At 46.5% G+C, this 19,063-nt stretch overlaps 1 protein-coding gene across 3 annotated transcripts in view; it reads left to right on the forward strand.

Moving 5' to 3' along the window:
* Positions 1-19,063, forward strand: part of ULK4 (unc-51 like kinase 4) — a 460,156-nt gene that overhangs the window by 343,000 nt on the left and 98,093 nt on the right. For all 3 annotated transcript variants that reach the window (XM_074988237.1, XM_074988236.1, XM_074988238.1), the window contains one exon: positions 16,591-16,757. In XM_074988237.1, the coding sequence (XP_074844338.1) occupies positions 16,591-16,757 (167 nt within the window). The remainder of the gene's footprint in view (positions 1-16,590; positions 16,758-19,063) is intronic.

Here is a 19,063-nt window from a genome sequence, read left to right on the forward strand (position 1 = left end):
GAGTTACAGTTAGGCTTTCTATGGATAGGGCTCCCTGCCGTAGGTTATGGTTCCTATGTGTAAGTTACTTGGACCTATGATTAGGCATCCTGTGTGTGTGTGAGCACTTGGACTTAGAGTTATGGTTCCTCTGAATAGAGCTCCTTGACATAGGGTTAGGGATGTACATCAGCACATCCATATACTCTCACTATCCCCTTTAGAACAACCTGAAATGTTAGCCAACATCTTCCTCATTTCCATTCCAATTATGACCAGCATTTATCATTTTGACACCATCCAAAGGACCCCATCTCTCTCTCCTACCACCTTTAGGCCTCTTTTATATTATATTACACCGATGCTGCTATGTTTGATGCATATTTGATATGGAATTTCCCTTCTTTTCCTTATTTATATGTATTTTCTTATGTTATTAATATTAGTGTCTTTTGCCTGAAGGATAACATAATAACGATCTCAGCTTCTTATCATATACGTAAATTTATCATCATTTTGCAATTAGGTATCACATTTGTTATGTTTCAGTTGTTTTCAACTTCCAAGTTGTGGTGTAACGGTTAAGTTTAAAAGGGTATGGACTTAGGAAAGCCCCTATGCCATCCTACTTTAATACATCCTCTGTGATAGGGCAGTTGGAGGTAGGGTTCAAGTTTCTTTTGGTAGGGCTCTTTATCCTATGGTTGTGAATGCTTTAGGTAGGCATTTGTACCTTGGATTAGAATTCCTATGGTTACTATTCCTCTCCTCTTCAGGGCATGACTCACTGCTGTGGCTCACCCTGCTGGTCAGTTGGGGAATTAGCTCCTCCAGCCTCCAGAGTGCCCTCTTCTGGCTAGTGTCTCAACCATTATTACTGCTTGTCTGTTCTTCACCCACTTAGGTCAGCACCCACCTCCCTCCTAGACCATGGTATCCTTCCCTCAGGATACTGCCCTGCCACAGTTCCCCACAATCTGAGGTTCTTCTTAAAGTGATCCCCATGGGTGCTCCACAATAGGTGTCGGGCTCGCCCGGCGCTGCAGATCGGAATTCTTCCAGCAGTTTCTCCTGGATCGCGCGTGCGCCGGCACGCACTGCTCCCCGCACACCCCCGGCCACATGCGCGATCCAGTCCCTGCCACTTCCTTCTCAACTGCCATCGGCTGCAGACGGAATCTGCTCAGGCTAAGGCCAGAGTCAGATAAGATAGCTGTTTTTAGTGTAATTTGTTGTTTTTGTCACTAAAAAAAAAAAAAGGAAAAGAAAACAAGGACAAAGAAAATATCAGCAAAAAAAGAAAAAAAGAGAGGAGCGAAGAAGAGAGGAGCGGACGAGAAGACCACTTAGGCCGCCCGCTGCCCTGCAGGCCGGTGATCCCTATTTGGGGCAAAAAGGCACTGATTACGCGCTAAGTACCCTATTAACAGTAAAGGACTCACCGCAATGGCCTCCTCAGGTTTTAAAAAGTGTGAGTCATGCCACGAAGCTATGCTGGCCTCCGATGGGCATAGCGAATGCACCCGCTGCTTGGGGGAATCACACGTTACCCAGAAGTGTTCTCACTGTGCTAAGCTCACAGCCAGGGCCAGGAAAGACAGAAAGATGAGGCTTAAAATGCTCTTGTTTGATAAGGCTCTCCAGCCAGAGTTGCCGAAGAAGCCTCACCCAGAAGGGCCCTCTGGGTTGCATAAGAGGAAGGCAGCCTCTCTGACCCCCTCGGTGCAGAAAAGGAGGAAACTCTCCCTGGCTCGATCCTTGCCGGCGAGTTCAGCGAGCAGGACGAGCGGTGTACAGAGCCCCCAGCCGCAAGCTCAGGGAAACGGCGGCGCGGCAGCGCATGTGGCAGAGGCTGAGCTTCCGATTACGCAACAGCCGGCATTCAGGGAGCCGAGAGCGCCAGTGAGGCAAGCGCTGGAGTCAGCGGCACCGGCCCCCGTGGCACCAACAGCGCAGGGACACCAGGCACGGAGCCTGCAGGCGCTGGAGGAAACTACCCACGTGGCACCGCAGCTGAGTGTACCGAGCACGGCACCAACAGTGGGGCTGAGATCCCTGGCACGGGAGGGGGCGGTGCCGGCCCCGCAGGGGAGGGGCAAGGCTAAAGCAAAAACCCGGCACCGCAGCCCATCTCCGGACAGGGCTGCGCTGCCTTTAGCACCAAGCCCTCCCCCCGTGGTACACACGCCGCACCGAAGGCCTGTGACTCCACCGGCTTATCCAGAACATCCCTCTCTGTTCCTCCAACAAATGTCACCATGGCTTGGGCCACCTTCACCATTTCTGGGAATGGATCCCCTGGAGTACTATCACAAGCCAGTTTTGCCTCTATCTGTGTCGTCGCGGAGGTCCCGCTCTCCCAGACATCGGGGGTACACTATCAGTGCGTGGTCCAGGTCTCCATCCCCAGGCCCTTGCCCATGCTGCTATGGTCGTCCTCATCATGCTGAACACAGACAACGCAGGCCTGCATCCAGGGGCAGGTCCCCCCCTGCTGTTCAATACCCCCATGTACACTCTTGATCTGGGACGGAAACACAGTTGTCCCAAGGAGAGTTAGTTTTAGAACCCCAGGACTTCCCTTCACAATCCTCCAGGGAGCAAGGGTATCATCGACCACAGGAGCCTGAGAGTTTGAGGGAGGTTTACCCCAGTGGTTCCTCCTCATCCTCCCCAGATGGGGCCATGGTCCCCGGGGATGTCTCCCCCCCGGATGACCTTAAACAATTTCAAGAACTATTCAAAAGAGTGGCTTTCACGCAAGCTATTCAAACGGCAGAGGTGCAGGAGAAACATCACAAACTCCTGAAAAATTTGAGACCCCCCGGCTTCATCCAAAATTGCTATTCCGTTGGACGAAGCCATTATGGAGTCAGCCACTACCATATGGCAGACTCCGGCCTCTATCCCACCTACGAACCAGAGAACGGATAAGAAGTATTTCGTCCCAGCAAAGAGCATGGAGTTCCTTTTTAGTCACCCACAACCGAATTCTTTGGTGGTCAAATCGTCCCAGTAGAGGTTGAAAGCCTCTCAGCACAAATCGGGTGGATCGGACAAAGATGCTAAGAAGCTAGAGCTGTTTGGCAGGAAAGTATGTTCCTCCTCTACCCTGCTATTGAGAATGGCAAATTACGCGGCACACCTAGCAAACCACAACTTTGATAATTACTCCAGGCTTACTCCCCTCATGGATTCATTCCCGGAAGACAAGAAGCCAGTGTTAAAGGCGATTGTTCAAGAGGGCTACGCAGCATCACGGACGGGAGTACAGATTGCCCTGGACGTGGCGGACACAGTGGCACGTTCAGCAGCTACAGCAGTGGTCATGTGTAGAGAATCCTGGCTCCAGACGTCTGGTATCCCCAGAGACCTGCAGGCGAAGATCGTGGATCTTCCCTTTGATACACAAAAGCTGTTTGCAGACTCCACTGACTTGGTCCTCCATTCCAGTAAGGACTCAAGAGCCACACTTAGAACCTTGGGCATTTATACTCCCCCATACTGGAAGAAAAAATTTTACCCTCAGCAAAGACGCTACGCTTATCAACCAGTGTGCTCAATATCAACGAGGCTACGACCAGGGGTGCCATCAGCAGCAGCAGCAGTACAGAACTCCCAGGCGACGTTCTCAACAAAGCCATACGCCTTCGGGGCAGGCCCAAAGGCAAGAAGTTTGACGGGTATGTCGGGGGCTGCACTATCAATACCCTCGCTCAATGCCACTCTCATCTCATGTTCCATCATCGCCTCAGACCGTTCCACTCCCAATGGCAAAAGATCACCACAGACAAATGGGTGCTGGAGATCATAGCCACGGGTTACACGATCCCCTTCCAGTCACTCCCACCGACGAAGCCTCCTGCCAGGCCTCACCTCAGAGATGCTGCCCACGAGGTGAGGCTCAAGCAGGAGGTGGATCACCTCATGTTCATAGGGGCGGTGGAAAGAGTGCTGGAAAATTTCCAGGGGAAAGGTTTTTATTCACGCTACTTCCTAACAGAGAAGAAAACAGGAGGCTGGAGGCCCATCTTAGATCTTCAGGGCCTCAGCCGTTACTTGCTCAAGCAACGTTTTCGGATGATCACAGTTGCCTCTATACTCACGGCACTGGACGATGGAGACTGGGTTGCAGCCCTCGACTTACAAGATGCTTACTTTCATATAACAATCCACCCGGCACACAGACGCTTCCTCCGCTTCACGATCGGCAAGGAGCGCTTTCAGCACAGAGTTCTTCCGTTCGGCCTTTCTTCGGCTCCCAGAGTCTTTACCAAAACCCTGACAGTGGTGTCAGCCTACCTGCACAGACAGGGGTTGTTTATTTTCCCATATCTGGACAACTGCCTGCTGAAAGGGGCCTCGAAGGCAGAGGTTTTATACATGATATGCGTCACAGCAGACACGTTTTCTTCGCTGAGCCTAGTTATCAACCTTGCAAAGTCAAAGACTGAAGCCATACAAGATATAGAGTTCATAGGGGCACGCATAAACTCTTTCACAGCAAGAGCATACCTGCCCGACGCCCACTTCCGCGCCATCAGTGTGCTGGTGCAGGTCATCACATACAGCCCCACGGTGCCAGTCTTAACGTGCCTACAGCTGTTGGGCCACATGGCGGCAGCGACGTTTGTGGTACAGAATGCCAGGTTACACATGCGAAGCCTGCAGCATTGGCTGGCGAGCGTTTACAAACCAGCATCCCATACTGTCCACAGGGTGGTGTCGCCCATGACAGAGGTGTGCAGATCCCTGGCATGGTGGGAAAATCCCAAGAATCTGCTAGTGGGGGTGCCCTTTCACCAACCACAAATTTCTATTTTTCTTACTACCGACGCCTCCCGCATAGGATCGAGAGTGCACATCGGCGACACCGTGATGCAAGGGCTATGGTCCCCTGCGGAACAGACACTGCACATAAACATGCTGGAGCTCAGAGCAGTGTTCAATGCCTGCAAACATTTTCGAGATTACCTGCACGGCAAAGTAGTCGGGATCAATACCGACAATACCTCCACTATGTTTTACATCAATCTACAAGGAGGAGCACGATCCCGTGCTCTATGTGCGGAAGCAGTCCGATTGTGGAACTGGTGCATTGCCAACAACATAATGTTGAAAGCCTCGTACTTGCCGGGTGCTCCCAATGCGAAAGCAGATCAGCTGAGCAGGCGCTTCGCACTCACGCACGAATGGCAGATCCGCTCCGATCTGCTACAGCGCATTTTTCGTACATGGGGGTTTCCCCAGATCGATCTGTTTGCCACCCAGTACAACAAGAAGTGTCCCCAGTACTGCTCCAGGGCAGGAGTGGGATGGGGGTCCCTGGGGGACGCATTCATGATTTCATGGAGGGGCCCTCTACTTTACACGTTTCCCCCCACAGTGCTTATCCACAAGGTTCTGCAGAAAGCCAGAAGGGACAGAGCTCCCATGATACTCATAGTCCCAACTTGGGATCGGCAGCAATGGTTTCCTTTGCTTCTGCGCATGTCGGACCTCCCACCGCTTCCTCTACCGGTGGCACCGGACTTACTCACGCAGGCTCAGGGGTCCATAGTGCACCCGCATCCTCAGGGTCTGCACCAACAAGCATGGTTAATCCATGGCTCAGCTCCTTAGAGAGCATGTGTACGGAGGGAGTACAAGTAGTCCTGGAATGTAGCCGAAGGACCTCCACCAGGAGGACTTACAAGCAGAAATGGACTCGATTTACAGCCTGGTGTTCCGCCAAGCAGTTAGCTCCCCTTGACGTTCCTATACCTGTAATACTAGAATACTTATTGGACCTCAAAAGAGGCGGGCTTTCTATATCCTCGCTAAAGGTCCACCTCACTGCTATATCAGCGTTTCGGCATACAGAGGAAGGGCCCGCTGTATTCGTCCATCCTATCGTCACAAGGTTCTTGAAGGGATTGGTAAACCTGTACCCCCCTCGGAAACCGCTTCCACCATCGTGGAGTCTGGACTTGGTGCTCAGAACGCTATCGGGTCCACCTTTCAAACCATTAGCCACAGTTGCCCTCCGTCTCCTTACGATGAAAACAACCTTCCTCTTTGCGATTACGTCAGCCCGCAGGGCGAGCGAGCTCGCAGCAGTGATGGCAACGCCGCCCTGCACAGTATTCTCAAAGGAGGCGGTAACCTTAAGGTTGCACCCAGCCTTTGTTCCAAAAGTTTCTTCGGAGTTGCATCTTAACGAACCAATAGTTTTACCCTCGTTTTACCCGAAGCCTCACAGCTCCAGCAAGGAGGCACGCCTGCATCTCCTGGATGTGAGGAGGGCGTTGGCCTTCTACATAGACAGAACTAAGTCCTTCCGGAAAACTGACAGGCTTCTAGTCTCTCTCACTCCCAGGTCAAAAGGAGAAGGTCTCTCTTCACAGAGAATCTCAAAGCACATTGTGTCCAGTATAAAAATGTGCTACGAGTTTCGAAAGACTCCTTTGCTGGCCCCGCCTAGGGCTCACTCCACCAGGGCAGTGGCGGCGTCAACAGCCTTCTTCAAGGGCATTGCGTTAAAAGACATCTGTAGAGCGGCGACTTGGTCATCCAACGACACCTTCTCCAAGCATTATGCCCTACATCGGGTATTCGAAGAGGATACCCGTCTGTTGACAGCAGTCCTCTCGGGGGCAAGCTGCACATGAACCGATTACCCACCTCCTTACTTGGGTTACTGCTGGGTAATCACCTATTGTGGAGCACCCACGGGGACCACTCGAAGAAGAAAGAGAAGTTACTCACCTGTAATAATGATGGTTCTTCGAGATGTGTCCCCGTGGGTGTTCCACCACCCGCCCATCCTCCCTGCTTCGGATCTCTGTCTAGTGTTTTTCAGGAGCATTCGAGGCGGTTGGTCAAGGAACTGGCGGGGACCAGATCGCGCACGTGGCCAGGGGTGTGCGGGGAGTGGCATGCGCTGGCGCATGCACGATCCAGGAGAAACTGCTGGAAGAATTTCGATCTGCGGCGCCGGGCTAGCCTGACACCTATTGTGGAGCACCCACGGGGACACATCTCGAAGAGCCATTGTTACTACAGGTGAGTAACTTCTTTTTCTCCCCTCCTAAGGAACCCCAAACCCCTTCACCCACTGTGGCTGAATGTTCCACTGTCAATCATCATCTAGCCCCTTCCCTCAAGAGCAATCTACAATCTGAAATAGCCACTCACCAATGTCAAGGGGGTTTTGGGCCTTTTTGCTTCTCCTACCCTGGCTGCCTTCCTGTAGCCCTTATACCATCAGACCTTGTCTCAGACCCTACAGCCTGGGATCTTGCCTGGCCAGAGCTCCCGCAGCCCTGATCTGTGTAGCTTTGTGACAGCTAGGTCCCTTCTGCTCCACAGCTGGAGCAAAAGTCTACTGTCTCCTCCCCACAGCAGCCCCTATTTATACATCCTTACCTGGGCCCTGATTGGCTACTATATGCTACAGCTGCTTGCTCATCAACCCTAGCCCTCTCCCAGTGCTGTCTCTAACAGATGCACCATTTCAACATGTCGTATGGGTTTGGCTCTTGTCCTAGGGTTAGGGTTCCTTCTTGCTTCATTGTGTGTACCGTGAAACTGGACTTTATGTATAATTGTTATAAACTAAGTTGCATCAGAAATATCTTGCTTTATCATCAGTTTCTACTTCTGGTGGAAACAAGCCAGAGGACCTTAAACTTTGGCTAGCCACTCTGGTCAAGTAGGGGTAACAATATAATAATATATATATATATACACACTGTATAATATAAAATTTGTACCATAGGATCCTGGATTTTGAAATGTGGATAATTTCTAAGCAGAGATTTTTAGTATAACGTGGGTATAGGCAGTGGTCTCCCTAGTCATTTTGATCCGTTTGTGGATTTTTCCATCCAGAATAAATATTTTTATGTGCACTGAGGTAAGTGTGAATGTGTACCACCAGCAGAAATAAAAAACTAGATGTGGATACTCTGCTGGTCACTGGGGAGGAATTTGAATCTTTCCTGAGCAGCTGCACTGGGCATGGCTATCTATGTAGATTATGAAAGAAATACTACTATACTGAGTTTTACAATGTTTTATTTTAAATAGTTCTTTTTAACCACTTTGGGACCTTATCAAAATTCTTCTGTCCTCAGTATATTTTTAAGCTCTAATTGTAATGGAATGTTTTTCATATTGGGATGTATATCTGGTTTCTGTTTTGTATTCCTTATTTTCAAATGAAGCCACAGTTTGTGACTGATGTCTGACCTAATGCTCTGCACTCTTTCAGAGAATTATTTAATTACATTGAATTATCATTTTTATTTTGTTGACTGTTACTCATTCAGTTTTAATGCTCTCGGTACAGAGCTATTGTTGTTATTTATGTAGGGGGATTGCTTGCCAAAATGTCTTGACCTCCCACGCCATGTCTGCATTTGAAAGAGGCAGTCCCAGTGCTAACTTTTAAGGCAGTCACTTAGAGATTGTCTCGACCATCAAGAAATAAGAATGACTCATCAGCTTGATGTGGTCGGTGGGTTTAGTGGTTACATATGGGCAGAAACGGGGTGTACTCTGACATCTCCCCACATGAAAGTTTGCAGACTTCTCTTAGATAGGGACCAACTTTTATTGGATAGCTTTCTTAGGTTTGCTATAATTTAGTCTGGTGAAAAAAGGCACAGAGAAACCACAAGTTTTGTGTTGTGTAAACATACAATTATGACTGTTTATTTTCTTGCTGGTGGGTAGAGTGACATCACCTGAATATGTCTGTGCACAGTTTCATTTTTTTATGAAGTGTCCAGAACATCAGCAATAACAAAGCTTTTTTTGAAAAGGAGAAAATTAAATGCACATGACTAGACTGAAGCAATGCTGAGAGTCTGGATTAGGTGTACAAAAAACAGGAAATTTCAAGTTTAGGTTGATGCTTGGTCCGTAACGCAAAGCGGCATGTAAAAATAATAAAAAAGACACAGTGGCATGAGTTACAGCTGGAGTGGGTGCCTTAACTATTCCAAACCAAATATTTTAAAGTATAATTTTGTATTTGATTATGTTAAGGAAGCCAGGAAAGAGGAGAAAAGGGGGAAAAACTCTATTGTGGATCCATAAGTTAAAGGAACTATTTCCAAAGGCACAAATGTCAGGAACCCCATACATTTTATGTTCTTACTTTTTTTTTAACTTGTTTAATTCTCCATTGTGTATAGTATTTATTTTAATGTTTTACTTTAAGCTTGTGAAAAAAATATTATTTTTAAAAGATTTTTTATAAAATAAGTTATATTTGATATGCAATATTTATGAGATAATTATAGTTTTGGTCTACCATATTGCCAGCCATGGCCTTTGAAATTCATGAGAGATGGGCTTAAAATAATGATATGTACATTGATGATTTGGCTTTGGCATATTCAGCCTTTAGGCTATGGTTGGTTATGTTTTCAAGCTTTGTTTACATTCAAAAGGACTGGAAACTTTTTTTTTTTTTTAAATAGAAAGCTGAGAGTCTCAATGACCACATGACTCCAGGAAATGAGGCCTTAAGAAAAACACCAAATATTGCAAACTCACAGGAGAATCATGAATTGGTTTGTTCCCAGAATTCGATGTATTTTGTTATCCCAATGCATTTTTCAGTGATCCTATAAAGTTATGTTTAGAACATGTCTAGGAAAGAGTACTTTACCATAGACAGTAACTCTTGACCTTTGCATTCCATCCCATCTCTCACACTCCTGCATCCTTTGAATGCTTCATATATGCACTACACAGTTCAGTTATGCAAGTACAGGTTAAAACTCCCAAATCTGGCATTCTCTCATCCAGCAACATCCTTCTGGACCATGGATCTTCCAGGTCCCAAAAGTCCGGGTGCTGGGAGAAGGAGAGGCGAGCGAGACCAGCAGCAGGAGCCCAGGGCAGGGGAGAATGACAACTCGTCTGGTGGCATGAGGGGGTGGGGGAGGCAGCAGCAAGGAGCAGTGGCCAGGGCTGGTAAGTTGGCACCCAAGGCTGGGGAATGGTAGCTTATCACTGGGGCTGGGCAGGAAGCCATTACACAGGGAAACCACTGCTGGAGATGCACAGAAAACACCAGGCCAGGGAGAGGTGGCTCACAGTGGCTTATCCCCAGGGCTGGGTGGGAAACCACAGCTCCAGGAAGCTGCAGCTGGGGTGGGTGAGAAGCCACGGTCCCAGGAAGCTGCAGCTGGGGCTGGGTGGGAAGTCTCAGCACTGGGACACTGCAGATGACCTCCCAAAGTCTCTTCCAGTTCTATGAGATGTGTATCTCCAATTTAATTTAACTTGGAGTGCAACAAGAAAGGTGTGGAGATGTTCAAGCACAATAATTGTCTAAGACAAGACACAGCCAAAAAAGAAAATATCCAGGTTCTTGATGGCATTTGCGGAGCAGCTCCACCCAGTGGATTGTTACTTCTAGACTGGAGACACCCATACTGGCAGGTAGGATTGCATAGTAATGCAGGTTTGAGATGATGAGCAGGGGCTGCAGAACTTTTGGATGCAAAAGGACACATTCCCGGCTTTGTGTGCTGAGCTCACACTGTTCTTCAACACAAAGCTTCAATGACAGGAAATTTTAAACTATGCCAGATTGTTTTCAGTCAGTGGACAGTCTGCTTGGAGTTGGGAAGTCCACAGTGAGAGCTGTTGTCATCCTACTATTGTCATCCTACTGTCATTGAGCAGCTTTTACTAGAAGGAAATCTGGCTCTCAGTAATATGCAGGAAACAGTGAATGGATTTGCAGTTGTGGGTTCCTGACCTGTGGTGGACCTGTCGGTGTCATGCATATCCCCATTCTGGCACCAGCCCACCTTGCCACACAGTCTATCCACGGAAAGGGTTACTTTTCCATGTAGTGCACAGTGCTAGTTCCATGATTTTGAAACTTTTTGTGTTGGCTGCCCTTTCACACAGGAAGCCTCACAGTTTGACCCCTCCCTCTTATAAATTAAACATGGATGGGGTAATTTAATTAAAGGTTCGGGCTGTCTGCCCCACAGAGCTGACAGCTCACAATTTCCATTTAATTATTTTGCAACCCCCTAAATGGCCACAACTCCCAGTTTGAGAACCCCTGTGCTAGTGGATCACTGGAGTCACCTCACTGACAGCAAGGTGGACTAGTCGGGAAAGGACCCTCAGCTGTTTAAAAACAGAGTACTTTTCAGAAAGCTGCAAGCAAGAACAATCTTCCCCAACCATCACATTACTGTTGGCAATGTGGTAATTCCAGCTATGCTTCTGAGACACCCACCCTACCTTTCACTCCTTTGCCCATTGCCAAACACTTGCTGTCTCAGCAGCATCATGGGAAGATTCAGTACCAACTAGGCAGTCACAGAGTAACTGAATGTTCTTTGGCAGACTGAAGAGTCATGCTTCCTTACAAATGCACTCAGCTAATGCCAGTTTATTTAAGAAGCTACAGACCAAACTCAACATCAGTTCCATTCTCACTGTTTCAGCCATGTGGAAAGTGAACTCTTCTTTTCCCTTTCTCAGGTATGCTGTGGTGATTCCAAGTTATGCTTGGCACTGCTCAGGATAAGTGGTACAAAGGTGTACCCCTCACTCGTGGGGCTGTCTGGTAGCTGGTATTCAGTAGAGCACCATAAAGGTGCCCTGCTCAAGGGGACATCTCTGGAGCAGGTGTCCCCACCCCACCCACTACTCTGCTGTCATCTGCAGCCACTGCTGCTTCTACAGCCCCTGAAACCCACTGCCTTGGAGCCATCCCTGGCCAAGCTGCGTGGGACTGGGAGCCTCCTATCTCCTGTACAAAGCGAGGGGAGGGGGACTTCTATTGGGGTGTTCTCCTTCCCCCTCCCATGTACCTGGCCTGGCTGTGCTGTGCTGGGGGACAAAGGCTGTCTGTGCTGATGCCTCTCAGCCACAGTGGGAGCTGCCCGCCCCTGCTGCTGTCTCAACAAGTGTTCAGGCTGTAGCGTGCTCTGCTTAGAGAGACAGCTCACTGACACACTCTCTCTGCACATCACACACACTCCACAGGTGCTGGAGGTTCTGCGCATCCCCTGGCTTGAAGTGGATTGTGTTATCTGAAAGGTTTACAGTTTGTTCAGAGGGTCTCAGCACCCTCACTGTAAAATTTTTCAGAACCTCTGGCACACATTTCCCCAACACATGCACAATCTCTCTCTCACACACACACGCCCATTGATGTCGGGGGGTGGGGCAAACGGGACAGTTGTTCCAGGCCCTGGCATTTCAAAGTGGCCTGGAGCACCGAAGAAGATCCAGGCCCCTTTGAAACACCCGCACCCCCTCACGTAACTCTGAGGGAGAAGGGGAGGGAGCCAGGTCTGACTGTCCTACGACCCACCCTTTCATCCTTGGCCCCACCCCTTGTGGGGGCAGGGAGCCAGGCCCCCCTGCTACCTTGTCCTGGGCCTATGGTGGCCGTTGGCACCGCTGTGCATGCAAACACACACATTTCCTTCCCAACATCAACAAGTGTTTCATTAGATGGTATTCTGTTGGTTTTAGCAGTGTGACTAAAACTGCAATTAATGATGGTCATTTTTAGTTGCATGTTTCATATAGCTAATCGTTTGGTAGACGTACCTTATACTGTAACCTGGCGCTTAGTGTTTGAATCTGCAAAGAGGCACATATGTAACTAAAACAGGCACTGTGGCCCAGAGGGTTCTGTGACTCTGTACTGATCGTCTACCTGAAGGACCCCTTACTTATAAGTAGCCTTGCTCTCTCTGTTCCAATTGGTCAATCATGAATTATGGGTCATGTTCTCAGTCAAAATGTGCTGAGGCACATCAGGAACGCGGGGAGGAATCCTCAGCCTCAACATAAGAAGTACACTAATGTCTAAGCGATTCGTTATATGGGCATTTCAAAACCTCTCACCGGCGACTCTGAACTGGAAAATAACAGTTCGGGGTATCTGTCTTGGGTACTGATGTGATGCCCTTGCTGTAGTGTCTGGGAGCAAACTACAGCCTGCAGGCCACTTCAGGCCCATCAGGCCGTTCAGTCCAGCCTCCGAGCTCCCAGTGGGGAGCAGGGCTGCGACAGACTTGCCAGGAAGAGCCATCCCAGCTCCCATACAGTGGGGTGAACATGGGCAGCTAGTCCCCAGCCCCTCCCATTCTGTTGAACCGCCCCCCCCCTCCACACACAGCCTCAGCTGGGTGGTGCAGCAGCCGTACCATAAGCCCTCATACTCCAGGCAACATGGTTGCAGCTCTGGGCAGTGTGGCTGCAGTGTTGCCAACTCCAGTGCTCCCGACGGGAGTGGGGCAGGGAAAATGAGAGTTTGGATAGAGGGCAGGAGGTCTCAGGGATTGGTTAGGAGACAGGTTGTCAGTAGATGAGAGTAGGTGGGGGTTGAATAGGTGGCGTGTACAGTGGCCAATGTTCCCTCTGATCTTTTATAGCCCTGTGTGGACTTTTTCCATCCACATGCAAAGTAAATTTTTGATGTGCACCCAGGCATGTGCAAAAATGCACCACTGGGAGAAACACAAAACCTAGCTGTGGGTGCTCTGCTCATCATTTTAATTTCTCCTGCGCAGCTGCACAAGCATACAGGTTACAGGGAACACTGGGGGAAGCACAGCCTGCCCCACACAGCCCTCCATAGAATTTCCTTACCAGATGTGACCCTCAGACCAAAAAGTTTGCCCACTGTGGTTCATGCATATGTCATCACATCGCCCCGGGAGGCACAAGTAGAGAACTGGCAGTCAATAAACAAGGGCCAGATAGCCAAAGCACAGAATTAAATCAAGGTCTCCTAAATCCCAAGCTGATTCCCTAAGAGTTGGAGTAGGGCCTCCTGCTTCCTTTGTGTGAATGGTTTGACCCTTCTGGATTTCTGTTTTGTGTGTATAGTGCACTGTTGCCCAATCTGAATGTCCTATTATGCCCACTACACATCGCTTCTACACTGCAGGACAACCATTAGGCTGTCTACTTATGCCCATTAGTTCTACACTATGGCATCAAAAATGCTTCTTTTATTCTCTCTTTCCAGTCATTGACCCATCCAATATTTCAGCACCTCACCATAGTATTTGAGAGCTTTTCATATAAAATTGATAACAGTAGCAAAGGCCTTAGTGGACTTCATGGAATCCCTGGCATTTTTTACTGTTTGGGTGTAAGCTCTGGGGTGGGGCTATTGTTTGCTTTTCATTGTATTAATTGTTCGTTTCAGGTTCTTGCAGTCAGTTAACTTGTTTCAGAAGTTGATTGGTTAGTTGATTATATTTTGTGGTTTTGTTTGGTTGGGCTTTTATGGGTGGAACAGTGTACCAATGGTGTGAGTTTTATTCTTACAGTAGAAAGGCCTTGATAAACTTACTGACAAGTATCAGAGAGGTAGCTAAGTTAGTCCGTATCTTCAAAAACAGCAAGAAGTCCTGGGCACCTTATAGACTAACAGATATTTTGTAGCGTAAGCTTTTGTGGGCAAAGACCCGCTTTGTCAGATGAAAGCTTATGTTCTAAAATATCTGTTAGTCTATAAGGTGCCACAGGATTTCTTGTTGTTTTTGATAAACTTTTTGTGCATCTCCAAAGATATGTATTTCTAAAGTATACAAAATCTTGTCTGTGGAGCTATAATGTGTCCTGTTTTACAACTTTATTATACTCGTCAGTTTTCTTCTCTTTCTCTCTTAATTTTTAACATACCTAAAGTGATTATACTAAACTACAAATTCAGTTTTCTTTTCTTTTTTTGAATGAAAGCCCTGTTTAACTGATAAGCCAAATTCAGATATCTAGGATTTTTTATGCACTCAGAAAAAGAATTTGCTTTCACATAATTCATTTCATAAACAACTTCTCTTAAAAGAGGAAACATTAAGAAATATTCTATGAAGAGGGAACACAAAGATTGTCCCCTATTCTTCTTTGGGCATGCCATAAAATGTTTAACTGTATCGCAGACAGCCACCAGAAAATTGAGAAAAAGACCTCAGATTAGCACCTCATATGAAGAATCACACCTCTAACAGTGCAGTATCTCCACACTAATTAACAGCAGCATTAGCACATGAACCCAAGTGTCAACCTGGATGAAATTCCATTACCACCTTCAAAATGAATCTGTTGGTAAACATAATTGTGTTCATAGCTAGGAATAGAACATCTTTTTTTAATGAAGCTTTAATTTAAAAGATATTAATTGGAAAGTTAATAGATAATTAACTTGGTCACTTTTTATTTGAAGGTGATGAGGATTCTGAATTGATTTGTTTATCTTAAATTGATTACTGTTGGTGTTTGTTTCCCTTAATCCATACCTTGATTTGTGGTTTATGCAGCTAGACGTGGTATTCTGACCAGCAGCATTAAATTACAAAAGATCATAAAGAAAATGCTGTGCAAAAAAGGCATTTTCGAGGGGAGTCTTAGTAGTGTTAGTCAGACAAATATTAATAAATTTTTCCGGAGTAATATTCAATGTTTTTCTTGATTATAAATGTACAAGTAGCACCTCCTGGTCTGACCTGGTCAGGACCTGTCCGTTCCCAAACAAGAGAATTTGCCAGACCAGGGAAGGTTAACAGCCACCAGCCCACAAACCACCACCCCTCCCCTCACTGGGCTGCTCCCCCCACATGCTGCTGGGCCAGCAGCTCTGGCCTGAGCTGCTGCTGGGTTATCACCCACACTGCCCCCCATGCGGCTGCTGGGGAAGCTGGCTCCAGCCCCGGCCCAGTGCTGGGGATGCAGCTACAGCCTTGTGTGGCTGCTGGGGGGTAAGTCATCTCTGGTCCTGTGGGATTGCCAAGGGAAGCCGGCTCCAGCTACACCCTGGGGATATAGCTCCAGCCCTGTACAACTGCCCCCAATCTTGCAGGGCTTCCAGAGGGATGCCAGCTCTGCCTCTATGTGGCTGTCCACACACACACACATGAGAGGTGGCTGGGGAGATGTGGGCTCCCACGCGGCTGCCCCCCCTCCATGGGGCTGCTGGGGACACCTGCTGCAGCTTGCCCCCTGCCTGGTTCTCTAGTCCAGTAACATCTCTGGTCCTGCTGGAGAAGAGAGTTTGCAGACCAGAGACTGACGTTTTTAGGAGGTGCAATCAGTACAGTGCTATACCTAATAAGCCTGGTCTTGTTCTGTTTTACAAGTCATACCAGGATAGTGAGGAAATAGGATTAGCGGTTAACCAGAGACTTTGGTTTCCATTCTCAACTCTGACCGTAATTCACACTCTGACCCTAGCCAAGTCACTTAATTCTGTTGACCACCATGAAGGGCTATGTAAACAATAGTTGTCAATAGGCTATAAATTCCATCATGTTATGCATTGGTAACTGGTAATTGTTTTTTTCAATAGGTATACTATGACTCTCAAATCATTTATAATGCTTGATTTTAACAGCTTCAGGCTCCACCTTGAAAACTGTTCCACATGGACAGAGCTCAATAAAAATCTTATATTTTAAAATTAATTATAAAAGTGGAGAGAGAAAAGCAGTTCAATTGATGAATATTCAGTATATGAAATTCTTACTTTCTGGTGAGGTATTATTCTTTATATACAGCTACTTTCCAAATTGATTTTCTTTTCTGATACCATGTGTTATTCGTTTTGTTTTTCTATCTGCTTAGGACTGGTCCATATCGTCTGTAATCTCTTAATAGAAACTGCAGCTCTGTACTTAGAAGTAGATGATAAAAGCAACATCAAGACAGCTAATGGCCTGTTGCTGTCCTTGCTTGACATTTTGCACTACATGCTGATATATACAGCCAACATCGTACGTCTGACTTTACAGGTATGGAATCTATTTTCTGGTAGAGTGGTCACCATTGTAAAATTGCTTAGCCTTTTTCCTGTTACCCTCATTACTGAATTCCCCACTAAAAAAATTCCCTAAAATTTGTTTGTCCTGTTTTTGTAGCCATTTCAGTTTCAGGATATAAGAGTCACAAGGTGAGCAAGGTAATTTCTTTTATTGGACTAAAACAAAAAGGCAGTTGAGTAGCACTTTAAAGACTAACACAATAGTTTATTAGGTGGTGAGCTGTCCTGGGACAGACCTGCTTCTTCAGACTATAGCCATACCAGAACAGACTCCTGGTATGGCTATGGTCTGCAGAAGTGAGTCTGTCCCACAAAAGCTCATCACCTAATAAATTATTTTGTTAGTCTTTAAAGTGCTACTCAACTGCCTTTTTGTTTTGATAGAGTATAGACTAACACAGCTATTTCTCTGTTACTATTTATTGGACTAATTTCTCCTGGTGGAAGGCACAAGCTTTCAAGCTTCAGAGATCTCTTCTTCAGGTACAAAGAAGAAAACTAGTTTGTTTAAGTTAAATGCAAGATGGGCAGTTTGTTAAGCATAAGAGATTCACATATGTTGTAAGAGACCACTTAAAATAAGTGGGAAGTTAATACCTATCCATTTGTAAATCAGAGGAGGATTAGTGGGCAACAGGGTATGTTACTTGTTAAGATTGTCATACTGGGTCAAACCAGTGGTCCTTTTAGCACAGTGGTCAGTGCCAGATTCTTCACAGGGAATGGACAGAAAAGGCTAATTTTTAGTGATGCACTTTCTATGATCCAGCTTTTTTTCCAGCTTTTGGCAGTTAGAGGTTTAGGTACACCCAGGGCCTGGGGTTGCATCCCTGATCATCTTGACTGATAGACATTTTTGGAGCTATCCTCCATGAATTTAGCTAATTCTTTTTTAAACTGTGTATATTTTTGACCTTCACAATATCTCCTGGCAATGAATTCCACAGGTTGACTGTGGATTGTGTACTTCCTTTTACTTCTTTCAAACCTCCAATCTGCCCCTTTCTTTGGGTGACACCTCATCCCTTTTACGTGAAGAGATAATCCTTCACTGTTGACTTTCTCCACATCATTTGTGATTTTATAGGTCTCTCTCATATTTCCCCTCTAAGTTGAACAGTCTTAGTCTTTTTAAATCTCTCCTTGTATGGAAGCTCTTCTGGCCCATAATCATGTTTGTTTCCCTTCTCTTTCTCTTTTTTAATCCTAATTCTCATTTTTGAAATGGGCAACTGGAACTGCAAGCAATATTCACAGTGTGGGTAACCCATGGATTCAAACAATGGCATTGTGATATTTTCTGTTTTAATATCTATTTCCTGATAATTCCTAAAATTGCTACCTTTGTTAACCTCTGCTACACATTCAGCATTTGTTTTCAAAGAGCTATCCACAGTGACACCAAGATCTCTTTCCTGACTGATAACAGCAAATTTAGACCTCATTTTGTTATGTATATGTGGGATTTTTTTTTCCAGTTTGCATTACTTTGCATTTCATCACCACTGAATTTCATCTGCCATTTTGTTGCCCACTCAGCTAGTATAGTGAGATCCGTTTGTAACTGTACACTCAGCTTTGGACTTATCTATCTTGAGTAATTTGTATAAAAAGATGTTGCACTGAGCCAACAATCAGTGTCTCTGGTAAGTCTGTAGTTTTTAGAGTTCTGCATATTATGAAATTTTTCTCAAATTCATCTTTTGAAGACAATGTGCAGGTTTCCTTTGAGTTGAGGACAGAAAGGTCAGATATGAAATTATCTTTTTTTATAAATATGGCGACCCACAGATGATTGTTTTGTTTTTTATCATTTTTCTTTGTGAGCTTGTTTGAGAGCATAGTGATTGTCTGGTTTTATCCACACAGTAGTCGTTATGCACTGGATGTGGTACACACGTAATAAGCACGTGTAAGACCCATGCTAAATCAGCGGCAGAGCCTGCCAAAGCAACAGATGCCAACCCTGGAGACAGACCTGCTACAAAGATGTGCACCCCCTACAACATAACTTTCAAGATCCCTGAGTCCTATATGTCTCATCTTGTGCATCAGATGTCCTAGCAACTATGCTGCTGAAACTGAAATTGATCCAATACATGATATTACTTTTCCCACCTTGTCTCAGAGGGGTAGCCGTGTTAGTCGGTATCTTTGAGAACAACAAGAAGTCCCCTGGCACCTTATAGACTAACAGATATTTTGGAGCATAAGCTTTTGTGAGCAAAGACCCTCTTCATCAGATCCGGAGCCAACATCCCCTTGCAGCTCCACGGG

This window comes from Carettochelys insculpta, chromosome 2 (assembly GCF_033958435.1).
Source record: "Carettochelys insculpta isolate YL-2023 chromosome 2, ASM3395843v1, whole genome shotgun sequence".
In the NCBI taxonomy this organism is placed as follows: domain Eukaryota; kingdom Metazoa; phylum Chordata; order Testudines; family Carettochelyidae; genus Carettochelys; species Carettochelys insculpta.